Raw genomic sequence first — 25,126 nt, 5'->3', positions numbered from 1 at the left:
TAATTGGCAAAAGAATCAGTGGGAAATGAGAATTTCATTTATGTGCAGCAAGTTGTTGAAATCTGGAACCCTGAAAGGGTGCTGGAAACAGATTCAATAGTAAATTTCAAAAGAGAATTGGCTTACCCTCACCCTCGTTGCAAGTTTAAAGAAATTGCTGCATTTGCTCACTGACAACTAACACCTTAAGGACCCTTTTAATGATGCATGTTCCTGTAGTGCCACTCAACCTGTCAGCTCAGAAAGGGAACAATTGAAACTGGAGTCTCATTTCAGCTGATAGTAAAATGGAGATCTCTTAAATTTTATTTTTCCTATTTTTTGTCTCTTTTTCTTTTAATCCAGTTCTTTCACTCGCTTATTTCCTTTCTGTACTAACTTTGCCTCTAATTCACCCTATTCCCATTGTAAGTTGTTCCTCTGTCTTTTCAATCCTGACATTTCATTGGGTAGGGGGATAAACTGTTGGTCTGTCATGCACCAATCTCCCTGTTGCAGATGCATCTGTCCATGACAGTATTGGTAGGAGTAACCACTGCACAATCCTTATAAAAACAAAGTCCCATCTTCACACTGGGGACACCTTCCATCGTGTTGTGTGGCACTGCCACTGTACTAAATGGGATAATGTTACGAAAGTGCTTCCATTTTAAAATATTTTTTGAGGACTCGTGTTTAAAAATTGTGGAAATGGATTCGTTTGAAAGACTGAAGAGATTCCATAAATGCTGGACTTGGTTTCTTTTTAAAAAAGTCACTGGGAGAACTTGAGATTTTGTTTAAAAAAAAACCCTTACTGGATGTCACATGTCTTAAGCTAAGTAAACAGCAGGAGCTTTGGTAACTAGGAGGAGTTGTTTACAGAGTGACATGTCAAGATTTATGGTGGTCAAGAGTTGGTGTTGTTTTGGATATTGTTTTGAGTCAGTTGGGAGTCAGCCTGCCACGAAAGAAGCCACCAGCTCATCCTTTTTCACCTCTTTGAGGAACCCTGAGAATATAATGTATGGACTGGAGAAATTGATGCCACATTTCTCCTGAAGAGCCTGCCAGACTAATCCTTGACATTGCCTGAAGAGAACTGCTCCAAAAAAGATCCCAGTGACAGCCATCTATGAGTATCTGGACACCAGACTAAAAATGCCAGTGGAGAATGTCGCATATCTTGTCCTTTTTTTCCTTCAAGAATTAACAAGTATTTGGCCAAAGTTTTTTTTTTGTCCTTTTGTAAAGAGATCTCTGCAGAGAAAAGGCCTATTTTTGTCTTTAACCTGTGTGTGTGTGTGTGCATGCATGTGTGTTGGGCTAATCTGGAAGGGAACTTTCATATTTCAACCTGCGTGTTAATGCTTTGCATTTTTATTGAATAAATCTTGTTTTATGATTTAATAATTTTGTTGTCTATTAAAGAAACCTAGTAGGAGTATATAATTGCCCGTATCGATAACTGGGTAAACATTTAAATATATGTTGTGACCCGTGGAGAAATGGAACTAGAGACAGACAGTGCACTCCTCCAGCCTCGGTTGTAACAATAGATTCAGAACACATCTGGCAGCTCAACTGGACATTCATGAGGTAGTGTGGACCATCAGCAGCTGCAGAATTGTATTCAAACACAATTTGTAATCTCATAGCCTGGCATATCCCCCACTCTACCATTACCATCAAGCCGGGGGGATCAGTCCTGGTTCAGTAAAGAGTGCAGGAGAGCATGCCAGGAGCAGCACCAGGCATACCTAAAAATGAGGCGCCAACCCGGTGAAACTCCAACACACGACTACTTGCATGCCAAACAGCAGAAGCAGCAGCATGCAATAGACAGAGCTAAGCGATCCCACAACCAACGGATCAGATCAAAGCTCTATAGTCCTTCCACGTCCAGTCATGAATGGTGATTGACAATTAAACAACTAACAGGAGGAGGAGGTCCCACAAATATCCCCATCCTGAATGTGGGGGGAGCCCAGTACATCAGTGCAAAAGACCAGGCTGAAGCATTCGTAACCATCTTCAGCCAGAAGCGCCAAATAGATGATCCATCTCAGCCTCCTCTTGAGGTCCCCAGCATTATAGATGCCAGTCTTCAGCCAATCTGATTCACTCCACGTAATAACAAGAAATGGCTGAAGGCACTGGATACTGCAAAGGCTATGGGCTCTGACAACATTCTGGTAATAGTACTGAAGAGTGGTGCGCCAAAACTAGCCGTGTCCCTGGCCAAGCTGTTCCACTACAGCTATAACATTGGCATCTACCCAGCAATGTGGAAACGTGCCCAAGTATGTCCTGTCAACAAAAGGCAGAACAAATCCAATCCAGCCAATTACCGTCCATCAGTCTACTCTTGACCATCAACAGAGTGATGGTAGGTGTCATCGACAGTGCTATCAAACGCCACTTAAACAATAATAACTTGCTTACTGATGCTCAGTTTGGATTTCGCCAGGACCGCTGGGCACTTGACGTTACAACCTTGGTCCAAACATGGACAAAAGAGCTGAACTCAATGTCAGGTGAGAATGATTGCACTGGATATCAAGACAGCATTTGACCGAGTGTGGCATGAAGGAGCCCTAGCAAGGGGAAAACAGTCCATTGGTTGGAATCATACCTAGCACAAAGGATGATGGTTGTGGTTAGATTTTCAGCTGGATGAATTACTGGTTTCTCTATTCACTGGCTTCCTAATGCTACAGCAGATCAGGGCCATCAGATTTCCAGTTACAGTTTATTTTAACAGTGTCGCAAATCCAAAAATACTGTAGTCCAGTTAATCAAATTGGGTGGATGTGGGGAAATGACCTTAGTGCAATGTTATGTAAACTTCAATATTTGTTTATATATCATTTATAAAAATTCACATTGTCTCATGATGTGTTGACTTCAGGAGGTCAATTTCTGCAGAGATTCTTTTGCTAATCTGCCATAACTTCAGTGGAAGACCTGTTGGGGATGTAGTTTTAATTATTTTATTTTCGAGTACTTTGGTTGAAGATTGTCTTTATATTTTTGCATAGTGCCTCATCACATCAAAACATCTCAAAGTACTTGGCATGATCAATTCACTTCAAAAACAATTCATGATCAAATTAAAGTGTGCACTGGGAGGAGCTACTTGTAGGAAAGTCTACATCAGACCAGTGGGAGTCCTTCAGAAAAGAAATGGTAAGAGTCCAGGGCCAGCATGTTCCCGTAAAAGTTACGGGTAGGACCAACAAGTCCAGGGAACCCTGGATATCTAGGGATATAGAGGATTGGATAAGGAAAGAAAAAAAGGAGGCTTATGGCACATTCAGAGCACTGAAAACAGCGGAGGCCCTAGAGGAGTATAGAAAGTGTAGGGGGGGTACTTAAAAAAGTAATTGTGAGAGCGAAGAGGGGACATGAAAAAACACTGGCGGACAAGATGAAGGAAAATCCCAAGGCGTTTTATAAGTATATTAAGGGCAAGAGGATAACCAGGGAACGAGTAGGGACCAAAGTGGCAATCTGTGTGTGGAGACGTAGGTGAGGTTCTAATTGAATACTTTTCATCTGTGTTCAATGTGGAGAAGGATGATGTAGGTGTAGAAATCAGGGAGGGGGATTGTGATATACTTGAACAAATTAGCATTAAATGGGGGGCAGTATTAGCAGTTTTAGCGGGCTTAAAAGTGGATAAATCCCCAGGCCCAGATGAGATGTATCCCTGGCTGTTATGTGAGGCAAGGGAGGAGATAGCAGGGGCTTTGACACAGATTTTCAAATCCTCTCTGGCCACAGGAGAGGTGCAGAGGACTGGAGGACAGCGAATGTTGGTACCATTATTTACAAAGGATAGCAGGGATAAACCAGGTAATTACAGGCCAGTGAGTCTAACATCAGTGGTAGGGAAACTATTGGAAAAAATTCTCAGGGATAGGATGAATCAAGGATAGTCAGCATGGCTTTGTCAAGGGGAGATCATGTCTAACAAACTTGATTGAATTTTTCAAGGAGGCGACTAGATGTGTCGATGAGGGTAAAGCAGTTGATGTAGTCTACATGGACTTCAGTAAGGCTTTTGATGAGGTCCCACATGGGAGATTGGTTAAGAAGGTAAGAGCCCATGGGATCCAGGGCAATTTGGCAAATTGGATCCAAAATTGGCTTAGTGGCAGGAGGCAGAGGGTGATGGTCGAGGGTTGTTTTTGCAATTAGAAGCCTGCGACCAGTGGTATACGCCAGAGATTGGTGCTGGGACCCTTGCTGTTTGTAGTGTACATTAATGATTTAGACGTGATTATAGGAGGTATGGTCAGTAAGTTCGCAGATGACACGAAAATTGGTGGTGTCGTAAATAGTGAGGAGGAAAGCCTTAGATTACAGGACGATATCGGTAGGCTGGTAAGATGGGCGGAGCTGTGGCAAATGGAATTTAATCCTGAGAAGGACTAACAAGGCAAGGGAATATACAATGAATATACAATGGATGATGGCACCCTAGGAAGTACAGAGGGTCAGAGGGACCTTGGTGTACTTGGTTTAGAGGGGATTTGAGGGAAAATGTTTTCACCCAGAGGGTGGTTGGAATCTGGAACACACTACCTGAAGCGGTGATAGAGGCAGGAACCCTCAAAACGTTTAAGAAGTATTTAGGTGAGCACTTGAAACGCCATAGCATACAAGGCTACGGGCCAGTGCTGGAAAATGGGATTAGAATAGATAGGTGCTTGATGACTGGCATGGACATGATGTGGCTGAAGGGCCTGTTTCTGTGCTGTATAACTCTATGACTCTAGGGAATAGAACAATTTTTCAATTTGCATATTCATATTAAACACTTGCTGGACATAAATAGCATAGTTTAGAAATAGAGTAAATACTGCTCCATGTACACTGCCTTAACACATCCCAAAGAAACAGTGGTCAGTGAGCAATAAATTATGTTCAGTTTTGTACTATCCTGTGGGACTGTGTTGAGACTGCACAAATTAGTTTAAGACCTTCAGTTATGAGAGAGAAGGGTTAACTTCCAGCCGTCAGTCTGGCTGGATGCAAGTCCAGATGTGAATACACGTCATTCTAACTCACTATACCACCCCCTCTCTAGATGCCAAATGATTTCTTTAATATTAAAGAAATTATAGTAATATATTAACCTGCAAATGGAGAATTAAAGAGGAACTGTAAAAGGACTTTGAGAACAGAAATTGATTTTATAGGATGGTGGGTATTTTACTCCCCATCTTTCATACCTGCTTAAGCAGTGAATCAAATTAAATTGACTGGAAGTAGATAAGTCTTAATTGTCAGCAATTAAAGAACCATTTAGACTTTCACCATATAAGCTTCATTGATACAAGTGTGATGTTAGCTGACTTGTAAAAATAAGAATGTAGGAATAAGAAAAGACCATTGAGCTAAGTCCTGTTGATTTAGGTCCTTGTTGTTTCACCCACTGAGATCATTTTCAGCTCCCTTCTGCTCTGGCGTCAAGCCCCTACCCCATACTGAATTTGAAATATTTCCATTTCCTTTCTTGAGTCCTTCAACTGAGTCCACATTCATTGTGCTACACAGCAGTCTGTTCCATAAACTAACAGCTCTAAATGTGAACAAGTTACTGCTCAAGTCAACTTTTGCTGTGATCCATTGTTCATTAATTGCGTGCAAAGTACCTCTACAGCCACCCTGTTGATTCTCATGCTTATGTTTTTAAACTTTGGATCATGTATATCCTTAGTTCTTCCATTTAAGAACAGATCTGACTCTCCTTTTCGTAGGTCAGTGCTCTAAAATTTGGAATCATCTTTGTCTTCCTTTAACCCTTTTTTCACTATTTTCATAACCTCAGTTACCAAAAACAAACACAGAACTCCATTTATGACCTTACTAATGTTCGATTTACTATCCTTCTCTGCACCCTGAACATAATCGGCAGTCATTGCTTTGAAATGCAAGGATACTTTTGGTGGCCAGAAATCACACCGGCTGTTTCCCTGGTTCATCTCTATGCAACAATATATATTTTTAACACTGACATTCATTATAGTGCTCAATGTTCCATTGGCATTTCATTGATACATTTGCTGTGCCTTTGAATTTTATTTCTTGGCTTAGAAAGATCTGTTTTTCTAATAGTCTACTTGAGGCTCAGATATTTCTCCTGAATGGTGTTGAGCTTCTTGAGTGTTCTTGGAGCTACATTCATCCTGGCAAGTGAAGAATACCCCATCACACTCCTGTCTTATGCCTTGGAGAGGGAGGAAAAGCTTTGGGGAGTCATGAGGTGAATTATTCACTGCAGAATTTCCAGCCTTTGACTTGCTCTTATAGCCACAGTATTTAGGTGGCTGGTCCAGTTATGTTTTTGGTCAGTGGTGACCACCCCCACCCCCCAAGTATGTTGTTTGTAGGATACTCAATGATGGTAATGCTGCTGATTGTCAAGGAGAGGTGATAAGATTCTGTCTTGTTGGAAATGGGCATTGCCTGGCACTTATGAGGCATGAATGTTATTTGCCACTTATCAGCCCAAGCCTGAATGTTGTACGGGTCTATCTTCATTATCTGAGGAGTTGCAAATGGAACTGAATACTGTGCAGCGAATATCCCCCCCGCACCCCCTCCTTCTGACTTCATGTTTGCCCTGCCTTTCTCACTCATGGGAATGTACCTCTACTGCACTCAAACCATCTCCTCTTTAAAGGTAGCCCACTGCTCCGTTACAGTTAGCCTGCCAGTCTTTGATTCCAATTTACCTGGGACAGATCCATTCTCACCCCAATGAAATTGCCGCTCCTCCAATTAAGTATTTTTACTCTAGATTGCTCCTTGTGCTTTTCTATAGCTATCCTAAACCTTATGATACTATGGTCACTTCAGTAAATGTTTCCCTACTGCCACTTGACCTACCCCATTTCCAGAAACAGATCCAGCAATGCCTCCTTCGGCTGCAAACATACTGATCAAGAAAATTCTCCTAAACACACTTCGGAAATTCTTCCCCCGTCTGCCTTTACTAACCCTGTTACTAACCCTGTTTATATTAGGACATTTGAAGTCCCATTATCACTACTGTAGTTTCCCTGCAAAAGTGATCCTCTATATCTTTCCCATTAGTTGGTTGCCTTTAGAATACACCCAGTAGTGTAATGATACCTCTATTGTTTCCTAACTCTAACCAAATAAATTCTGTGCTTACCTCCTCTAGGACATCCCTCTCTCTCCAGCACTGTGTTCTCCTTAATCAATACTGCCATCCCTCCGCCTTTCCTCCCTTCCCTATCTTTCCTGAACACTTTGTATCCAGAATTATTTAGTACCCAGTCCTGCCCTTTTTTGAGCCAGATCTCCATTTTTGCCACATCATATTCCATTGTGGCGATCTGCATCTGCAACTTATTTATCACACTTCATGCGTTAATATGCATGCACTGTAAACCAAATTTAGACCTGATTGCATTCCCTCTTTGTCTGATCTCACCAAAGACCTTACTGTTTCTTACTCTAGTGCTATCTGTCTCTCCCAATCATTTGTGCACCTTGTTTCTGCTTTCTAATACTACATCCTTTCTACTGCCAAGTTAGTTTAAACCAGGGGTGTCCAACCTTTTCGGGTGGAGAGCTGCATTACGTCTTTTGCTCAACCCAGGGGGCCGGTGAGCAAATTTCGAACGATCAAGACATAAAAAATTTATCTTACTAATGAAAAAACAACAAATGTGCATTTTTGTGAAGAAGCTTTAAATGAAAAGACTAATTTATTGACTTAGTTTCTCATCACTATATTGAAAACTAATTTAGTGACATACCTGGCATTATTTTTGCTTGCATAAGTAGTTAATCTCTGCCCGCACATTTGATGTAGCAGAGTATTCTGGATAGATGTCCATCTTTCAGGAAAGATCTTGATCTCTCTGTTCCCCCCACCTCTCCCTGCATTCTGTGTGTGTGTGTGTGTTGTTGTTGTTCTCTTTGCCCCCACCCCACCACCTCCCCAGGAAGAGGGAACACTGATTGAAAGTTTTGTGCAAAAGGTACAGGGGAAATATTAGGAAGCAATTTTTTATGCTGCAGTGTGTGGTAATGACCTGGAACCTGCTGCCTGCCTACAAGGGTGGTGGAAATGGAGATGATCAATGACATCAAGAAGAAGTTGGATGAGAGAAATAGACTTGCAGGGCTATGGGGATCGAACCAGAGATGGGGACTGACTGCAGAGCTCTGTGGAGAGCTGGCATGGGTTAGATGGGCAGAATGGCCTCAAGATAATGCTCAAAAAAGGGTGTAAAGTTAAGCCCAGCAACTACAGGCTAGTCAGTTTAACTTGGGTGGTGGGGAAACATCTAGAAAAAATAATTCAGGACAAAATTAATAGACACATGGACAAATGCAGGTTAATTAAGGAATGGCAGCATGAATCTCTTAAGGGAAAATCATGTTTAACTAACTTACTGGAGTTTTATGAGGAGGTAACAGTGAGGGTTGATGAGGGCAATGCAGTTGATGTGGTGTAAATGAACTTTCAAAAGGCATTTGATACAGTGCCGCACAACAGACCTGTGAGCAAACTTATAGCTCATGGAATAAAGGGATGGTAGCAACATGGATATGGAATTGGCTGAGTGACAGGAAACAAAGAGTAGTGGTTAATAGATGTTTTTCAGCCTGGAGGAATGTTTGTAGTGGAGTTCCCCAGTGGTTAGTGTTGGCACCTTGAGTTTTTCTGATATATATTAATGACCTAGAGCTTGATGTACAGGGCACAATTTCAAAGTTTGCAGACAATACGAAACTTGAAAGCATTGTGATCTGTGAGGAGGATAGTGTAGAGGACATAGACAATTTGGTGAAATGGGCGGACAGGTGGCAAATGAAGTTCATTGCAGAGAAATGTGAAGTGATTCATTTTGGTAGGAAGAACATGGAGAGAGAATATTAAATAAAGGGTACAATTCTAAAACGGGTGCAGGAGCAGAGGCACCTGGGTGTATATATGCGTAAGTTATTGAAGGTGGCAGGACAGGTTGAGAGAGCGGTTAATAAAGCATACAGTATCCTGGGCTTTATTAATAGGGGCATAAAGTACAAGAGCAAGGAGGTTATGTTGAACTTGTATGAGACACTAGATTGGCCTCAGCTGGAGTATTGCGTCCAGTTCTGGGCTCTGCGCTTTAGGAAAGACGTGAGGGCATTGGAGAGAGTACAGAAAAGATTCACGAGAATCGTTGCAGGGATGCAGAACTTCAGCTATGATGATAGATTGGAGAAGTTGGGACTGTTTTTCTTGGAGAAGAGAAGGCTGAAAGGTGATTTTAATCGAGGTATTCAAAATCATGAAGGGTCTGCACAGAGTAGATAGAGAGAAATTGTTCCCACTCATGAAAGGATCGAGAACGAGAGGGCACAGATTTAAAGTATTTGGTAAGAGAAGCAAAAGAGACATGAGGAAAATCTTTTTCACGCAGAGAGTGGTTAAGGTCTGGAATGTGCTGCCTGAGTGTGGTGGAAGCAGGTTCAATTGAAGTGTTCAAAAGGGAATTGGACTGTTATATGAAAAGGAACAATGTGCAGGGTTACGGGGAGAAGACGGGGGAATGAAACTGAGTGAATTGCTCTTTCAGAGAGCTGGTGCAGACACGATAGGATGAATGGCCTCCTGCACATAACAATTCTGTGATTCTGTGACTTAAGTGCCATAAGTAAATGACTCTGACTCTCTCTCCCCCTTCCCCTCTCTATCTCTCTCTCTCTCTCTTCCCCCTCCCCCCACCAAGTCCGTCTGTCTGTCCCTCCCTCCTCCCTCTGCCCCTCCTCCCCCTCGCTGCCCTCCTCTCTCTCTCTGCCCCCCCCCCCCCCCGTCAGTTGCAGAGAGCGGAATGCTCAGCGGATGGTTTTTAAAACATCGCGCTGTCAGTTTCACAGTTGTCAGCTGCTGATATTGGTAACAGCCATTTCCCAACAGAATCTGGGTTTTCTGGCGGGTTGTGACTTCAGAAATCCCCAAGTCTGTTGGGAAATGGCTGTTATGAATATCAGCAGCTGACACCTGTGAAACTGACAGCGCGATGTTTTAAAAAGGCTGCTCTGTAAGAAGACGACAATGGGAAATTTCTCAGCTCCCGTCACGGTGAGGATGAGGAAAGACCCCGGGAACAGTTTACACGCGTGGGCTGGATTTTTTCTCTCTGCCTCTCTCTCTCTCTGTCACTCTCTCTCTCTCTTTCTCCCTCTCTCGCAATCTCTCTCTCTCTCGCTGTCTCTCTCTCTCCCGCTCTCTGTCTCTCTTCCGCTCTCTGTCTCTGTCTCTCTTCCGCTCTCTGTCTCTGTCTCTCTCCCGCTCTCTGTCTCTGTCTCTCTCCCGCTCTCTGTCTCTCTCTCTGTCCCGCTCTCTGTCCCGCTCTCTGTCCCGCTCTCTGTCCCGCTCTCTGTCCCGCTCTCTGTCTCTCTCTCTGTCTCTCTCTCTGTCCCGCTCTCTGTCTCTCTCTCTCTCCCGCTCTCTGTCTCTCTCTGTCTCCCGCTCTCTGTCGCTCTCTGTCTCTCTCTCTCTCCCGCTCTCTGTCTCTCTCTCTCTCCCGCTCTCTGTCTCTCTCTCTCTCCCGCTCTCTGTCTCTCTCTCTCTCCCGCTCTCTGTCTCTCTCTCTCTTCCGCTCTCTGTCTCTCTCTCTCTTCCGCTCTCTGTCTCTCTCTCTCTCCCGCTCTCTGTCTCTCTCTCTCTCCCGCTCTCTGTCTCTCTCTCTCTCCCGCTCTCTGTCTCTCTCTCTCTCCCGCTCTCTGTCTCTCTCTCTCTCCCGCTCTCTGTCTCTCTCTCTCTCCCGCTCTCTGTCTCTCTCTCTCTCCCGCTCTCTGTCTCTCTCTCTCTCCCGCTCTCTCTCTCTCTCCCGCTCTCTCTCTCTCTCTCCCGCTCTCTGTCTCTCTCTCTCTCTCCCGCTCTCTGTCTCTCTCTCTCCCGCTCTCTGTGTCTCGCTGGCTCGTGTCTCGCTCGCGCTCCCTCTGTCTCGCTCGCTCGCGCTCCCTCTGTCTCGCTCGCTCGCGCTCCCTCTGTCTCGCTCGCTCGCGCTCCCTCTGTCTCGCTCGCTCGCGCTCCCTCTGTCTCGCTCGCTCGCGCTCCCTCTGTCTCGCTCGCTCGCGCTCCCTCTGTCTCGCTCGCTCGCGCTCCCTCTGTCTCGCTCGCTCGCGCTCCCTCTGTCTCGCTCGCTCGCGCTCCCTCTGTCTCGCTCGCTCGCGCTCCCTCTGTCTCGCTCGCTCGCGCTCCCTCTGTCTCGCTCGCTCGCGCTCCCTCTGTCTCGCTCGCTCGCGCTCCCTCTGTCTCGCTCGCTCGCGCTCCCTCTGTCTCGCTCGCTCGCGCTCCCTCTGTCTCGCTCGCTCGCGCTCCCTCTGTCTCGCTCGCTCGCGCTCTCTCTCTCTCTGTCTGGCTCGCTCGCGCTCTCTCTCTCTCTGTCTGGCTCGCTCGCGCTCTCTCTCTCTCTGTCTGGCTCGCTCGCGCTCTCTCTCTCTCTGTCTGGCTCGCTCGCGCTCTCTCTCACTCTGTCTGGCTCGCTCGCTCTCTCTCTCTCTGTCTGGCTCGCTCGCTCGCTCGCTCGCTCGCTCTCTCTCTGTCTGGCTCGCTCGCGCTCTCTCTCTCTCTGTCTGGCTCGCTCGCGCTCTCTCTCTCTCTGTCTGGCTCGCTCGCGCTCTCTCTCTCTCTGTCTGGCTCGCTCGCGCTCTCTCTCTCTCTGTCTGGCTCGCTCGCGCTCTCTCTGTCTCTCGCGCTCTCTCTGTCTGGCTCCCTCGCCCTCTGGCTCCCTCGCCCTCTGGCTCCCTCGCCCTCTGGCTCCCTCGCCCTCTGGCTCCCTCGCCCTCTGGCTCCCTCGCCCTCTGGCTCCCTCGCCCTCTGGCTCCCTCGCCCTCTGGCTCCCTCGCCCTCTGGCTCCCTCGCCCTCTGGCTCCCTCGCCCTCTGGCTCCCTCGCCCTCTGGCTCCCTCGCCCTCTGTCTGCCTCGCCCTCTGTCTGCCTCGCCCTCTGTCTGCCTCGCCCTCTGTCTGCCTCGCCCTCTGTCTGCCTCGCCCACTGCCAGCCTCGCCCGCTCGCCCACTGCCAGCCTCGCTCGCTTTCTGTGTCTCTCGCTCTCTGTATCTCTCGCGCTCCTGCTCATTCTTGCTCTGGCTCACCTGCACTGTCAGTCTTTCGCCCTCCGTCTGGCACACGCTCTCGCCCTCTGTCTCTCTACCTTTCTGATATAGACTAATTGATAGAGTGGTGACTATGATGTGTCAACAAGACCATTATTGTTCTATCATGTGGAGGGTAGAACTCGGTGAACATTGGTCTTTTTCGTCTAGGAATTCCTGTGTCGAATGAAAGCAGCTCCATTGTTCCTGTTCATGCTGGTTCAGTACTTCATGGCTCCACAATGTTTGTACATTTTTCACACCTACCCTGCCATTCATGCATATCTTCTCAAGGACCAGTTCACCAATTCCCAAACGCAACGGAATTATAATGCCCTCATCTTATTCTTTATTTTTAAAAAACTTGCTTTTCCTTTCAGTTTTTCTTCATTCTCTTTCTCAATCCACTCTTTCCTTCCCTTTATTTCTCTTTCTATCTCTAACTCGCCATATTTCCTTCTCTGTCGTTCACTATTCCTGTCTGTATCCTTTTGTTTGATGGTATAAGGAGATAAACCATTGTGCTCAATGTTCATGAGGTCCCAGATACCCCATTGGCATTGTTGAACCTGTTCACATTTCCAACATGTTGCAAGACAAAATATAGCGCGATCTGAAGGGTGAGAAGAGAAAGTCCAATTCATGCTGCTCACAGTGAGATATGCCATTCCAGCAATTTCTAGTCAAGTCAGGAGTGGAGGAGTGGCAATTGAGCAAGGCACCGCTTGGGATTGTTGCCTCCAACATAAAGTTAGCTGTACTGACCTCGTCAATTCATTGTTTGCTGTTTCCCTCTCTATCCATTGAGGATTCTTCTGCAGCCACCGATTTCTTGAGACCAGCTTTATTATTGGAAGTCATCTGAAAGTCCACTTATAATATATTGCATTTGTTGGTGTCACTTCTCTGTTTCTCTCCCTTAGAAATGTTAGCTCGATTCAGCTCTGAAATATTTTAACTAACCATTAGGTGTAATGAGTGGCTTATGATGTCACACAGTGCCAGTGAGCAGTGAATGAGCTAATAATGTGTAGCAGAATAATGGCTTACAATATACCGTTGTTTTACACCTCCATAAAACTAATCTTGTTAAGTGATATAATATGTAAGGTAAATTTGAATATTTGCCATATTGCAAGTATATAATTTTTTTCAAAAATATTATTCTCATTTTATGTGCAGATGGTTGACTTTTAGCCTAACCAGGATATCTTGGGTTATATCCATGCACAGCTTTCAATAGTTATTGGCCAGAAATTGGGAGGTGGGGGAAGGGTGTATGGGTATATCTAAGAGAAGATCAGTTTTAAGAAGCTTTAAAGTCATGTTGGGAATTATTGTTTCCTATTTTGTCAGTGTCCAGAATCAAGTAGATGAAGTTATTGATGTGATGCAGGAGAACATCACTCGAGTGATTGAACGAGGGGAACGACTTGATGAGCTACAGGACAAATCTGGTAGGGAGTGTTTACTTTATTTACATTTTAATTCCATGAGGAATTGACTTATTTTTGTATCTTAAATACATTATTTAGTAACCTCTGCTCAGCTCTAACAAAGTGCCCCAGTCTTAACCTCTGAAGAGCATCCCTCAACTGTACCAATGTGATGCTTTTTTCACTTTTTTCACCGGTTATCTTGGTATCAAATTAGGAGCAGGAGTCCATGCCTTGTATAGCTGAATTGCAACTGCCCAGGTTCTTGTAGCCAAGGAGCAAAATATGCTTTCATCACATGAATCTGAGCTGGATTGGAACACAAATGACGTGAAAATGGGATACGTAGCCAAGAAAATGCATTACATAAAGGAATATGAGTAGGCCATTCAATTCCTTGAGCTTGTTCCACCATTTAATTAAATCAAGGCTGATCTGTACCTCAACTCCATTTACCTGCCTTTGATCCATATCCCTAACAAAAATCTGTCAAGCTCAGTCTTGAAAATTTCACTTGACCCCCAGCATCTACAGCCTTTTTGTGGGAAGAGTTCCAGATTTCCACTACCCTTTGGGTGAAAAAGTGCTTGTTGATTTCACTCCTGAATGGTTCACCTCTAATTTTATGATTGTGTGCTCCCTTGTTCTTCAATCCTTCACCAGAGGGAAAAACGTAGATACAGAGAATCTATCAAACCACTTTATAATTTTTAACTACGTCAATTAGATCACCCCTCAACCTTCTAAATTCAAGGGAATAGAACCAGAGTTTCTGCAAAGACCTGGAGGTATACGTGCATAAATTGTTGAAGATGGCACGGTAAGTTGAGAAAGCGGTTTAAAAGGTAAACGGGATCCTAGCTTTGATAAATAGAGGCATACAGCAGGGAAGTGATGATGAACCTTTATAAAACACTGGTTTGGCCTCAACTGGAGTATTGTGACCAATTCTGGGCATGCACTTTAGGAAGGATGTGAAAGCTTTAGAGAAGGTGCAGAAATGATTTACGAAAATGGTTCCAGGGATGCGGGACTTCAGTAAAATGGATAGATTGGAGAAGCTGGGGGTGCTCTCCTTCGAGAAGAGAAGTTTGAGAGGAGATTTGATAGAGATGTTCAAAATCATGAGGGGTCTCGAGGGATAGACAGAAACTGTTCCCATTGGTGGAAGGATCGAGAACCAGAGTGGCACAGATTTAGAGTGATTTGCAAAAGAACTAAAGAAGACATGAGGAAAATCTTTTTTATGCAGTGAGTGTTTATGATCTGGAATGCACTGCCTGAAAGGGTGGTGGAGCCAAATTCAATCGTGGCTTTCAAAAGGGAATTGGATAAACACCTGAAGGGAAAGGAATTGCAGGACTATGGGGTAAAGGCTGGGGGAGTTGGATTAGTTACAAGTGCTCTTGCAGAGAACTGGCACGGACTCGATGAGAAGAAGAGTCCTTCTGTGCTGTAACCATTCTATCATTCTATTCTATGAATCTGTCCTCAAAATTTAACCCTTTTAGTCCTGGTATAATTTTGGTAAATCTGCATTTCTGAGCTTTGTTTGGTGTTATTTGTGAATACAACTAATTTACATCAAGTTTCTAAAACAGCAGTGGTCCCAACACTGAGCCCTGGGCCACCCACCCCCACCACGCATTCATAGCACTTATCGCCTCCCACAAACCCCACCCCAACATTACTTCTGTAACAAATGTACATTGTTATCCTACCCTTCAGCCACTTTCTTATTCATTCCCGAGGTCTATCCTGAAGCACTAGAGCTTTGATCTTGCTCGTGGTAGCCTTTCATGTGGAACTGTTTAGATCTCCTTTGGAAGACTATGAACGGGGTTTTTCCCAGCCCGCTTGGGTTGTCACTTCGTCAAAGAAGGAAATTTGTCAGGCTTCCCCGTCGAAAGCCCTGCTAGCTGCTGTTTACTAGGTTATTGTAATAACAAGTGGAAAAATGCTGCAGCTTTGGGTGATTAGAGCTAAAGAATAATCAGAATGAGTTTTTCTTTGTTCATTAAGTAATAGCAGAAACATTTGGATTACAAGTTTTAAATCATTTAAATGGTACACCCAAATAGTGTGCTGAACAATTACATTTAATCATTTTAAAATTACTTATAAACATGCAACGGTCAATGGAGAGGGTCCTCAATTTTCAGATGAGATTTAATTAATATTTTGAGAATGAGAAATATATGGAAAAAGGATATGTCTTCTATCTGGAAGAGAAAAGAAAAAAATAGCTATAAACTCTGCAGGTTTTGGACATATTGCATTATTTTACTGCAAACAATATTTAGTGTATATTCTGAACAAGACAATGTTGATTTGTGCTGCCTGGGAAGTGAAATCTATTGAAGTTGTGATGGCAGTTGATCTTCTAAATGCTATTTTTCAGCACTAAACTGAGGGGGATAATGACCTCTTTCCTTCAGAACAGTCAAAACATACTTATTTTCACATAGTTGTGTTAGTCACAGCAGTTGCTAATCACAGCATGGGATAGTTTAGCATGAGCGACCCACTAAGGTGTGTTTAGAAGATCTACACATATTTAAATCTATTCTAGAGCAACTTTTATTTTCGAGTGTTCACTTTTCTTGTGTGCATTAGGGAAGATGAAATGTAAACTGTGCATAATTAATTAATTAACACAATCACTTAATGCCAGAATTTATCTTTGAATACTAGTTTAGAGAGGTGTTCTGACAGCTCCTCAACAAAATTGCTTCAGATAGGTTTCCAATCCAGGTTTACTGTACAACCAGTGGTGGTTTCTTTGGCATTGCATAATTCAATCTATAGTAGCCTGGAGCTTGTACTGCCATAAGTCTCTGAGACCTGCCCACCCATTGCCAGTCATAGTAGCTACTGGGCTACTTAGCGTGCAACACTTGCCTTGGAAGATTGTTGGTTTGAGTTAAAACTGAACTGTTTGCCTGTAATTAACATAGACAATTTTCAACTAGACTGATGGGCTGCCTTGTGCTTTACCTTTTTACCAAAACTGCTAAACATAGATCAATATTGCCAGCAGTCATAGAGAAATCTGTAGCTCAGATTATCCTAGTTTCCCAACTGAGAAAATGTGCAAAGCTGACGAACACTGCTCAGTAAAAATGGGGAAGAAATGTGCTTTTTAAAAAATGCTATTTTACCATGCTATTTATTGCCTATGTATCCTTTTGAAACTGTATGGTATGAACTTTGATAACATTTTTAGTTACATAGTCTTTATCTGATTGTGTTAGAACATGGCATCAAAACTGCTACTACCTTCGACATTACTGCCCTGGGGTTCTTTTTTTGATCTGCGTGGTGTCTAAAACATGCAGAAACCTACCACCATATTTAAGGATCTCAAATGAAACTATTGTGGAATCCACATAAGTGCAATCTCTCCTAACCTGATATTGATTGCACACTCTAGACCTGATGAGCTTCAGATCTGATGGATTTTGTTGGGAGTGTATAGAAGTGTTGGCAGCAAAGATCAGAGCTGCATAGTTATTAATTCTACCAAATATGAAATCCAGGTAACAATTACCAATCCTGCTCACTTCAGTCTCTGAAGAGTCGGTTAACAATATTTGATTAACTTTTGCCCATCTTTTGTAAAATGAATTTCCAAAATTCCACATAGATTCTTGTGAATAATCAAGGTTGCATTATAGATAACAAGAGGTGAAAGAACCTTTGGGGAGGGGACATTGAGGGGCTTAGATAAATCAGCAATTCCATAGAGTGGAGTCTGACTTAACCTGGCTGTTTCAGCTGTTACTCCAGACAGGGGTTTTCTAATGGGTTTTCATTTTTAATCATTTTAATTAACAATGTTGCACTTCAAAATCAAAATGTGTTTATTTTAAACAATCCAAGAGAAGAAAAAAATGATACCTGAGTTGCACATAGATTCATGATGTTTTAGTAACCTAGCCTCCTTTTCACTGAAATGTCTTGCTTGGAGCCCAGAAATCACTGTGATACTCAATAGTTCATTAGTTGGTTTTGAGTTATTGATCAGATTGGTAGGCTTCTACACTTTTTTTGTGTTTAAACATTGTGTCTTGGGCTTGTTTCATTTCTTTTTGCAGAAAGCTTATCTGATAATGCCACAGTTTTCAGCAACAGAGCAAAGCAATTACGGCGGCAGATGTGGTGGAAAGAGTGTAAGGTGAGTGATGTGGAAAGTGTGCAGATGTTTGAAAGTGACTGGGCTGCAGATAATTGCGAAGAACAAATGTCAAGAAGGCCAGTATAATAATTCCTCGGCCACAGAGATTACGTGAAAGGAGCACTCTGTCTCTTCCAAGATTTAATACAGACCATTGAACTGAGGGCCCAGCTGGTTGCATGTCCAGGTTTATTAAGTGTTTCAGTGAACATAGTTCGAAGTGAAACAGCGCAGCCTGAGTAGCTGAACGAAGGCGAGCTCTAAATCTAAAATTATGCTGCAGCATAGAACATCATTGTAACAATGAAATCACCTCAGTGTTATTTTGATTCACAACCAACATAAAAATATCAGTCCCATTGCTATTGGTACTGATCACCTTCCTTGGCCTTGGCCATAGAGCATGGCTACCCGACCCGAACCCATCGGGACCCGAGGACATGTGTTGGGTTCGGGTCAGGTCACTCTTACTGGTCTGGCATTCGGGCTCAGGTCGGGCCGGGTCGGACACGCTGTATCACCACCTCCGGTATGTGGCTCCAATGTTAATGTACTTTTTGGACTTGAAAGGTTGTTCAGTTACAGTTTTTTTAAAGCTTGTGCAGATAAGCAACAAAGTGAAAAACGGAAGCTAGGTTAATTGACGGTCGGATCGGGCGCAGGAAAAAAATGAAAGGACTCGGGCCGGGTCGAATGTGGTTCTGTTGGACTCGGGTCAGGTTTCATTTGCAGACCCAAGCCGGCCTTTACTTGGCTTTTGACCCTGTTCTGTTTCAGCATGTCCATTTGTCTTAAATAATGATTCGGGAATGGAGAATTCCATAATTCTGTGTGTATATATAATATATGAAATTGTTAGGATCAGGTGAGGAGAGGTCAAAAGGCTCCCCTCTTGTCTCCTTGTTTGACTGTAACAGGGTTTATTTCCTTTTAACAGTGGAGGTACTTACCAATTCAGTGAGTGTTTAACTCTTTATGTGCTACAAACCAATCAGACAGGTTTTCTTGAGTTTAAACAAGAAAGATATTAGTTTATTGTACTTAAAATCAAAATCTGATCTAAGTAAAAATAATAAACTACGCTCTAACTTTCTCTCACATACGAGAATCACACACAAATAGGTTACAGAGTGTTGAAGAATAGATTGATTGGATTAGAGTGCAGAACAAATAAAAATAATATACAATCTATGGAGTCTGGTAGTTCAGTTGTCTCCTGGCTGAATTCTTGGTCCTGAAGTTCTTGGCTGGTAGAGGTGGCCACCTGGGTCAGGGTTTTCCTGGAGACAGTGGTGTAGATAGCTTTCTCCCCAGAGTCTCTTTCTGCAGCAATGATGGACTTTGATGTTTTGCAGTTCGCAGACAGGGTTTGAAACTTACAGTATTACCTGGAGAGAGAGAGCGAGAGATAGCCCCACTGGTTCCTGCACTGATTGGCCCTCAAAGGTTGTCTGATGTGTTCAACAGAAACTCCAAGTTTTCTCACAGACTGGGGAGACTGTCACATGATTCTCTCAGTGTATTTTCTTTTTCACTTTAATGAGATCCAAGTCTAAGAATTTCAATCTCTCTCAGGTCTCATTGTTTCAATGTTTATTCTCCAGGAGGTTCGTCTCCACTAGGGTTCATGTTCCAAGATGACTTTGTCTTGTTATATTAGATAATTCATTCAACTGCTCAAACCATTGTTCTGGATGAGGGCTTGTTCAGACATGTGTCTCCTCCTTGATCCCTTGGAATATGAGGTATTTCAATGCAAATTACGGCCATCTTAGCCGCTGTCTTTTTAAAAGTTGAATTTAGGATTCCAGCTTTCCTTGTAAAAGTTTAAGTTTCCAACTGATGAATTAAAAATCATCATTCAGCATAGCACATTTTCATGACAAAATAATCAGGATAAATAAATACATGGTATCAACATAAGTAGCATTTAAAAGCACTAGCAAGTTACTATTCAATACATACATTTAAGGAGAACAGTTAACTGAGGTTGCTCTGGTGTGGAACCTTCTTGGCAACAAAATATTTGCCATTTATGAAAAATTAAAATAATATAACCCAATTTTAACATCAAATGTTTTTGCATTTTTGTGTATCGGCCTTGGCTCAATTGGTAGCACACTCCCCTTTGAGTCAGTAGGTCATCTGTTCAAACAGGATTCCTTGGATCTCAGCACAATCTAGGGTGGAACTTCAGTGCAGTATGAAGGGAGTGCTGCACTGAGGTGCTGCTTTTGGGCTAAATCAAAACTCCGTCTGCCCCACCAGTTGGACATAAAAGATACCATAGCACTATTCAAAGAAGAGCAAGGGAGTTCTCCCTGGTGTCCTGGCCATTTTATCTCTCCACCACCATCAATAAAACAACAGATTATCTGGTCACTTATCTCCCTGCTGTTTGTAGATCCCATATTACAACAGTAACTATACTTCAAAAGTGCTTCATTGGCCATATAGTGCTTTGGGGCTGCTTGAGAACTTGAAAGGCTCAATGTAAATGGAAGTTATTTTGTCTCTTTCAAAAAAGTTACAGGTTAGGGAGAGAATATTTAATTCAGAAAATTTTCTATATTTGATCATTGTCCAGCAACCTTTGTTTTCAATGCATATCCAGCAATTGGGCCAGGTTAGGACAGGATAAAGCCTACTTTGATGCCCATTGTATTGCCTGTCAACATTCACAATCTAACCTCTTGTACGAAGAATGGCCACTTCATCGATATACCACAGCGAAGCTGAGTGAGACTCCCTGGAGAAAAGGATCTCCCTCTACTTCACTCAATCCTTGGAATTAGTCTGCATTTGCACTATGACTGTAGTGTTGATGTGAAGCAAAAGTGTTCCACACTATGTATGTATTGCGAATGCACCCTACAGTAACTTAGTAAAGTGATGGGAATTGACAGGTTTTATTTTTAATGCTAATTCTACTGTACTCTGATAGTTAAACCTAATTTTTAAATAATCGTTTCAGACTTTTTTACAGCCTTTTAAATCCTTCAAAAATGAGAATTTATGGAACATTAAACCAATTGAAGAACTGGTTGTATTGATTTCATGTTTGCTATTCCGTATCCAACACATATCTTCATATATTCCCATTTCTGATCACTATCCAGCAACCTTTGCTCGCAGTGCACATCCAGCAATTTGGCTGGGTAAGGACAGGATAAAGCATAGCTTTGACGCCTATTGCAGTTGCATTGCCTGTCAACATTCACGGTCTAACTTCTTGTGTGAAGAATGGCCACTTTATCAAGATACACCACAGTAAAGCTGAGACACTCCCTGGATTAAATTGTCTTTGTATCACTCGGTAACGAGATAAAATTTTGTGTTGTTTGTAAACTGTTACTGTAAAATGCATTTCTCAGTAGGTACCACTCACATGTGCTTACTTGAAATAATATAATGAAGTAATTAAAATTAAAGAAAGCATGTTTGTGAACAAGATTCATTACATATGAAGTTTGCTTTAGAATCTGAATTAACCAGATAAATGTATTCCTTTTCACGAAAACTACCAAGGAGCCCATAACCTAAAACTGACCGTGTTTTATGCCTTTATTGACCCATCATAAATCACCTTTAATTGCAGGCCCTGGAACTAAGTATGGATAGTAGAGGGCAACATGCTACTTCTGAAGTGCACATAAAACAAATTTGAGTGCTCAGAATTGATTATTTGAGCAGAATAGTTACTGAGCTATACCCCTACGGCAGTCACTAATAATATGCCAGGTTACCCTGCAAAGAATTTATGGATTTTGACTGACATTTGTGATGCCACATGAATGATGGTAATTCCGGATTCTTTAAAACATAGAAACATAGAAAATACGAGCAGGAGTAGGCCATTCAGCCCTTCAGGCCTGCTCCGCCATTCAAAAAAAATCATGGCCGATGGTCTAATTCAATACCCTGTTCCCGCTTTCTCCCCATATCCCTTGATCTCTTTGGCATTAAGAAATATATCTATCTCCTTCTTGAATATGTTTAATGACTTGGCCTCCACTGCCTTCTGAGGTAGAGAATTCCACATGTTCAGCACCCTCTGTGAAGAAACTTCTCCTCATCTCGGTTCTAAATGACATACCCCGTATCCTGAGATTGTGACCCCTGGTTCTGGACTCCCCAGCCATCGGGAACACCCTCCCTGCATCTAGCTTGTCTAGAATTTTATAGGTTTCTATGATCCCCTCTCATTCTTCTAAACTCTAGTGAATATAGGCCTAGTCGAGCCAATCTCTCCTCATACGTCAATCCTGCCATCCCAGGAATCAGCCTAGTAAATTTTTTGCACTCCCTCCAAGGCAAGAACATCCTTCCTAAGATAAGCAGATCAAAACTGCACGCAATACTCCAGATGTGGTCTCACCAAGGCCTTGTATAACTGCAGTAAGACATCCTTGCTCCTGTACTCAAAACTTCTTGCAATGAAGGCCAACATACCACCTTCTTAATTGCTTGCTGCATCTTAAAAATAAATGTGCATTTAAAAATGCTACAATTAAACCTGCTTAAAGGATGATGTAAATTTTTGTAGGACATTTGAGATTGTCCATTCAGAATAATATATGGACCGCAATTTCATTGTGGACAAGATGATGAGTAGAATAATTGTCTTGAATTGTCAGTGATCTTTCCATTATTCAGGTAGGCTGCACAATATTTGAGGCCTTAGAAAAATTAAGATCTTTGTGTTTAATTTGCAGAGAGGAGAGTGATACAAAAGTAAAGTGCAAAAACACTGCAGTATCTTTTGTCACTTAAAAAGACTAAACTTTATGAATTAAATCTAAGCAGCTGTTAATACAGTCCACAAATTTCTTATAGTTGCTGCAAGAACCATTAACATTGACATTTTATTTGAATCAGATACTTTCTCAAATGTTGTTAGAAATGAAAGGAATATTATTTTTTTTAATTTAGAGATACAGCACTGAAACAGGCCCTTCGGCCCATCGAGTCTGTGCCGACCAACAACCACCCATTTATACTAACCCTACAGTAATTCCATATTCTCTACCACCTACCTACACGAGGGGCAATTTACTTTGGCTAATTTACCTATCACCTGCAAGTCTTAGGTTGTGGGAGGAAACCGGAGCACCCGGCGAAAACCCACGCGGTCACAGGGAGAACTTGCAAACTCCGAACAGACAGTACCCAGAATTGAACCCGGGTCCCTGGAGCTGTGAGGCTGCGGTGCTAACCACTGCGCCACTGTGCCGCCCTATTATGGTCTATTTTCAGACAAAACTTAGACTCTGGGTGAAAGGCAGCTTTTAAAGGTGAAAGAGTTCCTTTACTAAAGTTGTGAAAGTGACCTGTATGTTGAGAATGTGGGCCGTCCTACCTGTTATCTTGAGGTTATGCTGTGAATAACACCATGGGTTGAATTATGTAGAATCTACAGCACAGAAATGGACCATTCAGCCCAGCTGATTCATACTGGCGTTTAGACATGCCTGACTTGTCTGTCAGCTGTTACTCAGTAGGTAGCACGCTTGCCTGCGAGTCAAGTGGTTGTGGCTTCAAGTCCCACTGCAAATACTTGAACACAAAATTCTAGACTGCCACTCCAATGCAGTACTTGAGGGAGTGCTGCACTGTTGGAGGGGCAGTCTTTTGGATGAGACTTTGAAACGGGGCCCCGCCTGTGCTCTCAGGTGGACGTAAAAGATCCCATGATACTATTTTGAAGGAGAGCGGGGATTTATTCCTGATCTCCTGACCAATATTTACCCCTCAATCAAATTGGCTACCACATTTCTGATATTGCAACAGTGACTACATTTCAAAAGTACATAATTGGTTGTAAAGCACTTTGGAACGTCCTGAGATCACGAAAGGTGCTATATAAATGTAAGTTTTTCTTCTTGACTGAGCTTCCTCCCATTTTAATTACCTCTTCCCATCCAGCCTGCATATCCCTCTATTTCCTTCTCCTTCATGTATGCATTGAGCCTCCTCTTAAATGTTTCAATGCAGTTTGCTTCAACCACTCCATGTGGCTGTATGTTCCACATTCTCACCACACTCTATGTAAACAAATTGCTCCTAAATTCTTTATTTGATCTTGTATTGGCTATCATTTATTTATGTTTCCTTATTTTGGACTTAGCCAAGGTGGAAACAGTTTGTCTAAATCCATCCTATCGAACCCCTTCATGATTTTAAAGACCTCCCAGTCTTTTTTCAGAGAAAATAGTCCCAACCAGCTTAATTTTTCCTGATACCTGCATTTTCTCAATTCTGGTAATATCCTTGTAAGGAATTGAAAATAAAAGTAAGGAAGTTATGCTTCAGTTATACAGGGCATTGGTGTGACCAAATCTCGAATACTGTGTGCAGTTTTATTCTTATTTAAGGAAGGATTTAAATTGCTTAAAAATAGAGACATGTTGTTGAAGCTTTTCGTTCTGCATTCATCAGGACAATCTGCAAGAATAACCAATGTAAGGGAAAACAACTGTATGCATGAGAAGAGAGTGCTTATTGGTTGTCAAGTGAACTCTGATCGGTAGAGGTGTTGCCATGGAGAATGCATCAATTTACGGTGACTGATAGTTAACTGCCAAGCTTTGTTTGAAATTTAAACCAGGCAGCTTGACTGATTGATCAAAGCATTGCCCTAAGGAATGAACCAACGAATGGCTGTCATGTTGTTCAGCAGAAACAGGCACAATGGTTGTACATATTCTTTCTGTCTGCAAAGAACAGGGTCTTGTGTATTAATATATGTAGCTTCCAGTACACTCAAATGTACCACATTGTGAGCGCTACTGACGATCTTAAATTGGTTGTCAGCGTAATTCTTAGCACACTGTGGATTATTTAGCAAATGGTGTCCAATCGCGGAATCGCATCTACTGTTGGACACTGTGTTTTGAGTTTTGCTAGCACGGGCTGGTTTGGTACGGCCCGTACCTTGCCCATTGCGAACAGCAGATGGGACATGTTTGAACGATCCGCCAGTTTTTGGGACGTACGGCCTATATACCTAGCATCACACTGGCATTGAAATTCATATATCACATTACTCATTTGTGTGATAGGCAGGGCATCTTTTTGGCTTGACGGCAGCATCCTGTTAGTGCGAACACCACACATGTTGCTACTGCATAATAGCAGAGCAAAACAGCTAGCTTCACCTGTTGCTCAAATTTTTGGGATACATTACCCTTCCAGGGTAATATACAGCGAGAAATGATCTGATCAGGGTAGTCATTGTCACGCAGGATGTCTTTGATTTGCCCTATTTCAGCATCAAGCTTGCATGGTGAGCAAATGGCTCGGGCCCTGTTTACGAGGTTGCCGATAAGGTTAATCCTATAGCGCATGGAACTGTATGAATCCCAATGGTTCATTCTTCAGGGCAATGCCTTGACCAA

At 42.8% G+C, this 25,126-nt stretch overlaps 1 protein-coding gene across 2 annotated transcripts in view; it reads left to right on the top strand.

Moving 5' to 3' along the window:
• Positions 1-25,126, top strand: part of vamp4 (vesicle-associated membrane protein 4) — a 95,547-nt gene that overhangs the window by 56,474 nt on the left and 13,947 nt on the right. For both annotated transcript variants that reach the window (XR_010975565.1, XM_068037787.1), the window contains exons 5-6: positions 13,473-13,573; positions 17,650-17,729. Coding sequence is in view for 1 of the 2 variants with exons in the window: in XM_068037787.1 (XP_067893888.1) it covers positions 13,473-13,573; positions 17,650-17,729 (181 nt within the window). In the remaining variant the exon portion in view is untranslated. The remainder of the gene's footprint in view (positions 1-13,472; positions 13,574-17,649; positions 17,730-25,126) is intronic.

The sequence above is a fragment of the Heterodontus francisci genome, chromosome 8 (genome assembly GCF_036365525.1).
Source record: "Heterodontus francisci isolate sHetFra1 chromosome 8, sHetFra1.hap1, whole genome shotgun sequence".
Lineage (NCBI taxonomy): Eukaryota > Metazoa > Chordata > Chondrichthyes > Heterodontiformes > Heterodontidae > Heterodontus > Heterodontus francisci.
This window is presented reverse-complemented; position numbering and strand designations above follow the sequence as displayed.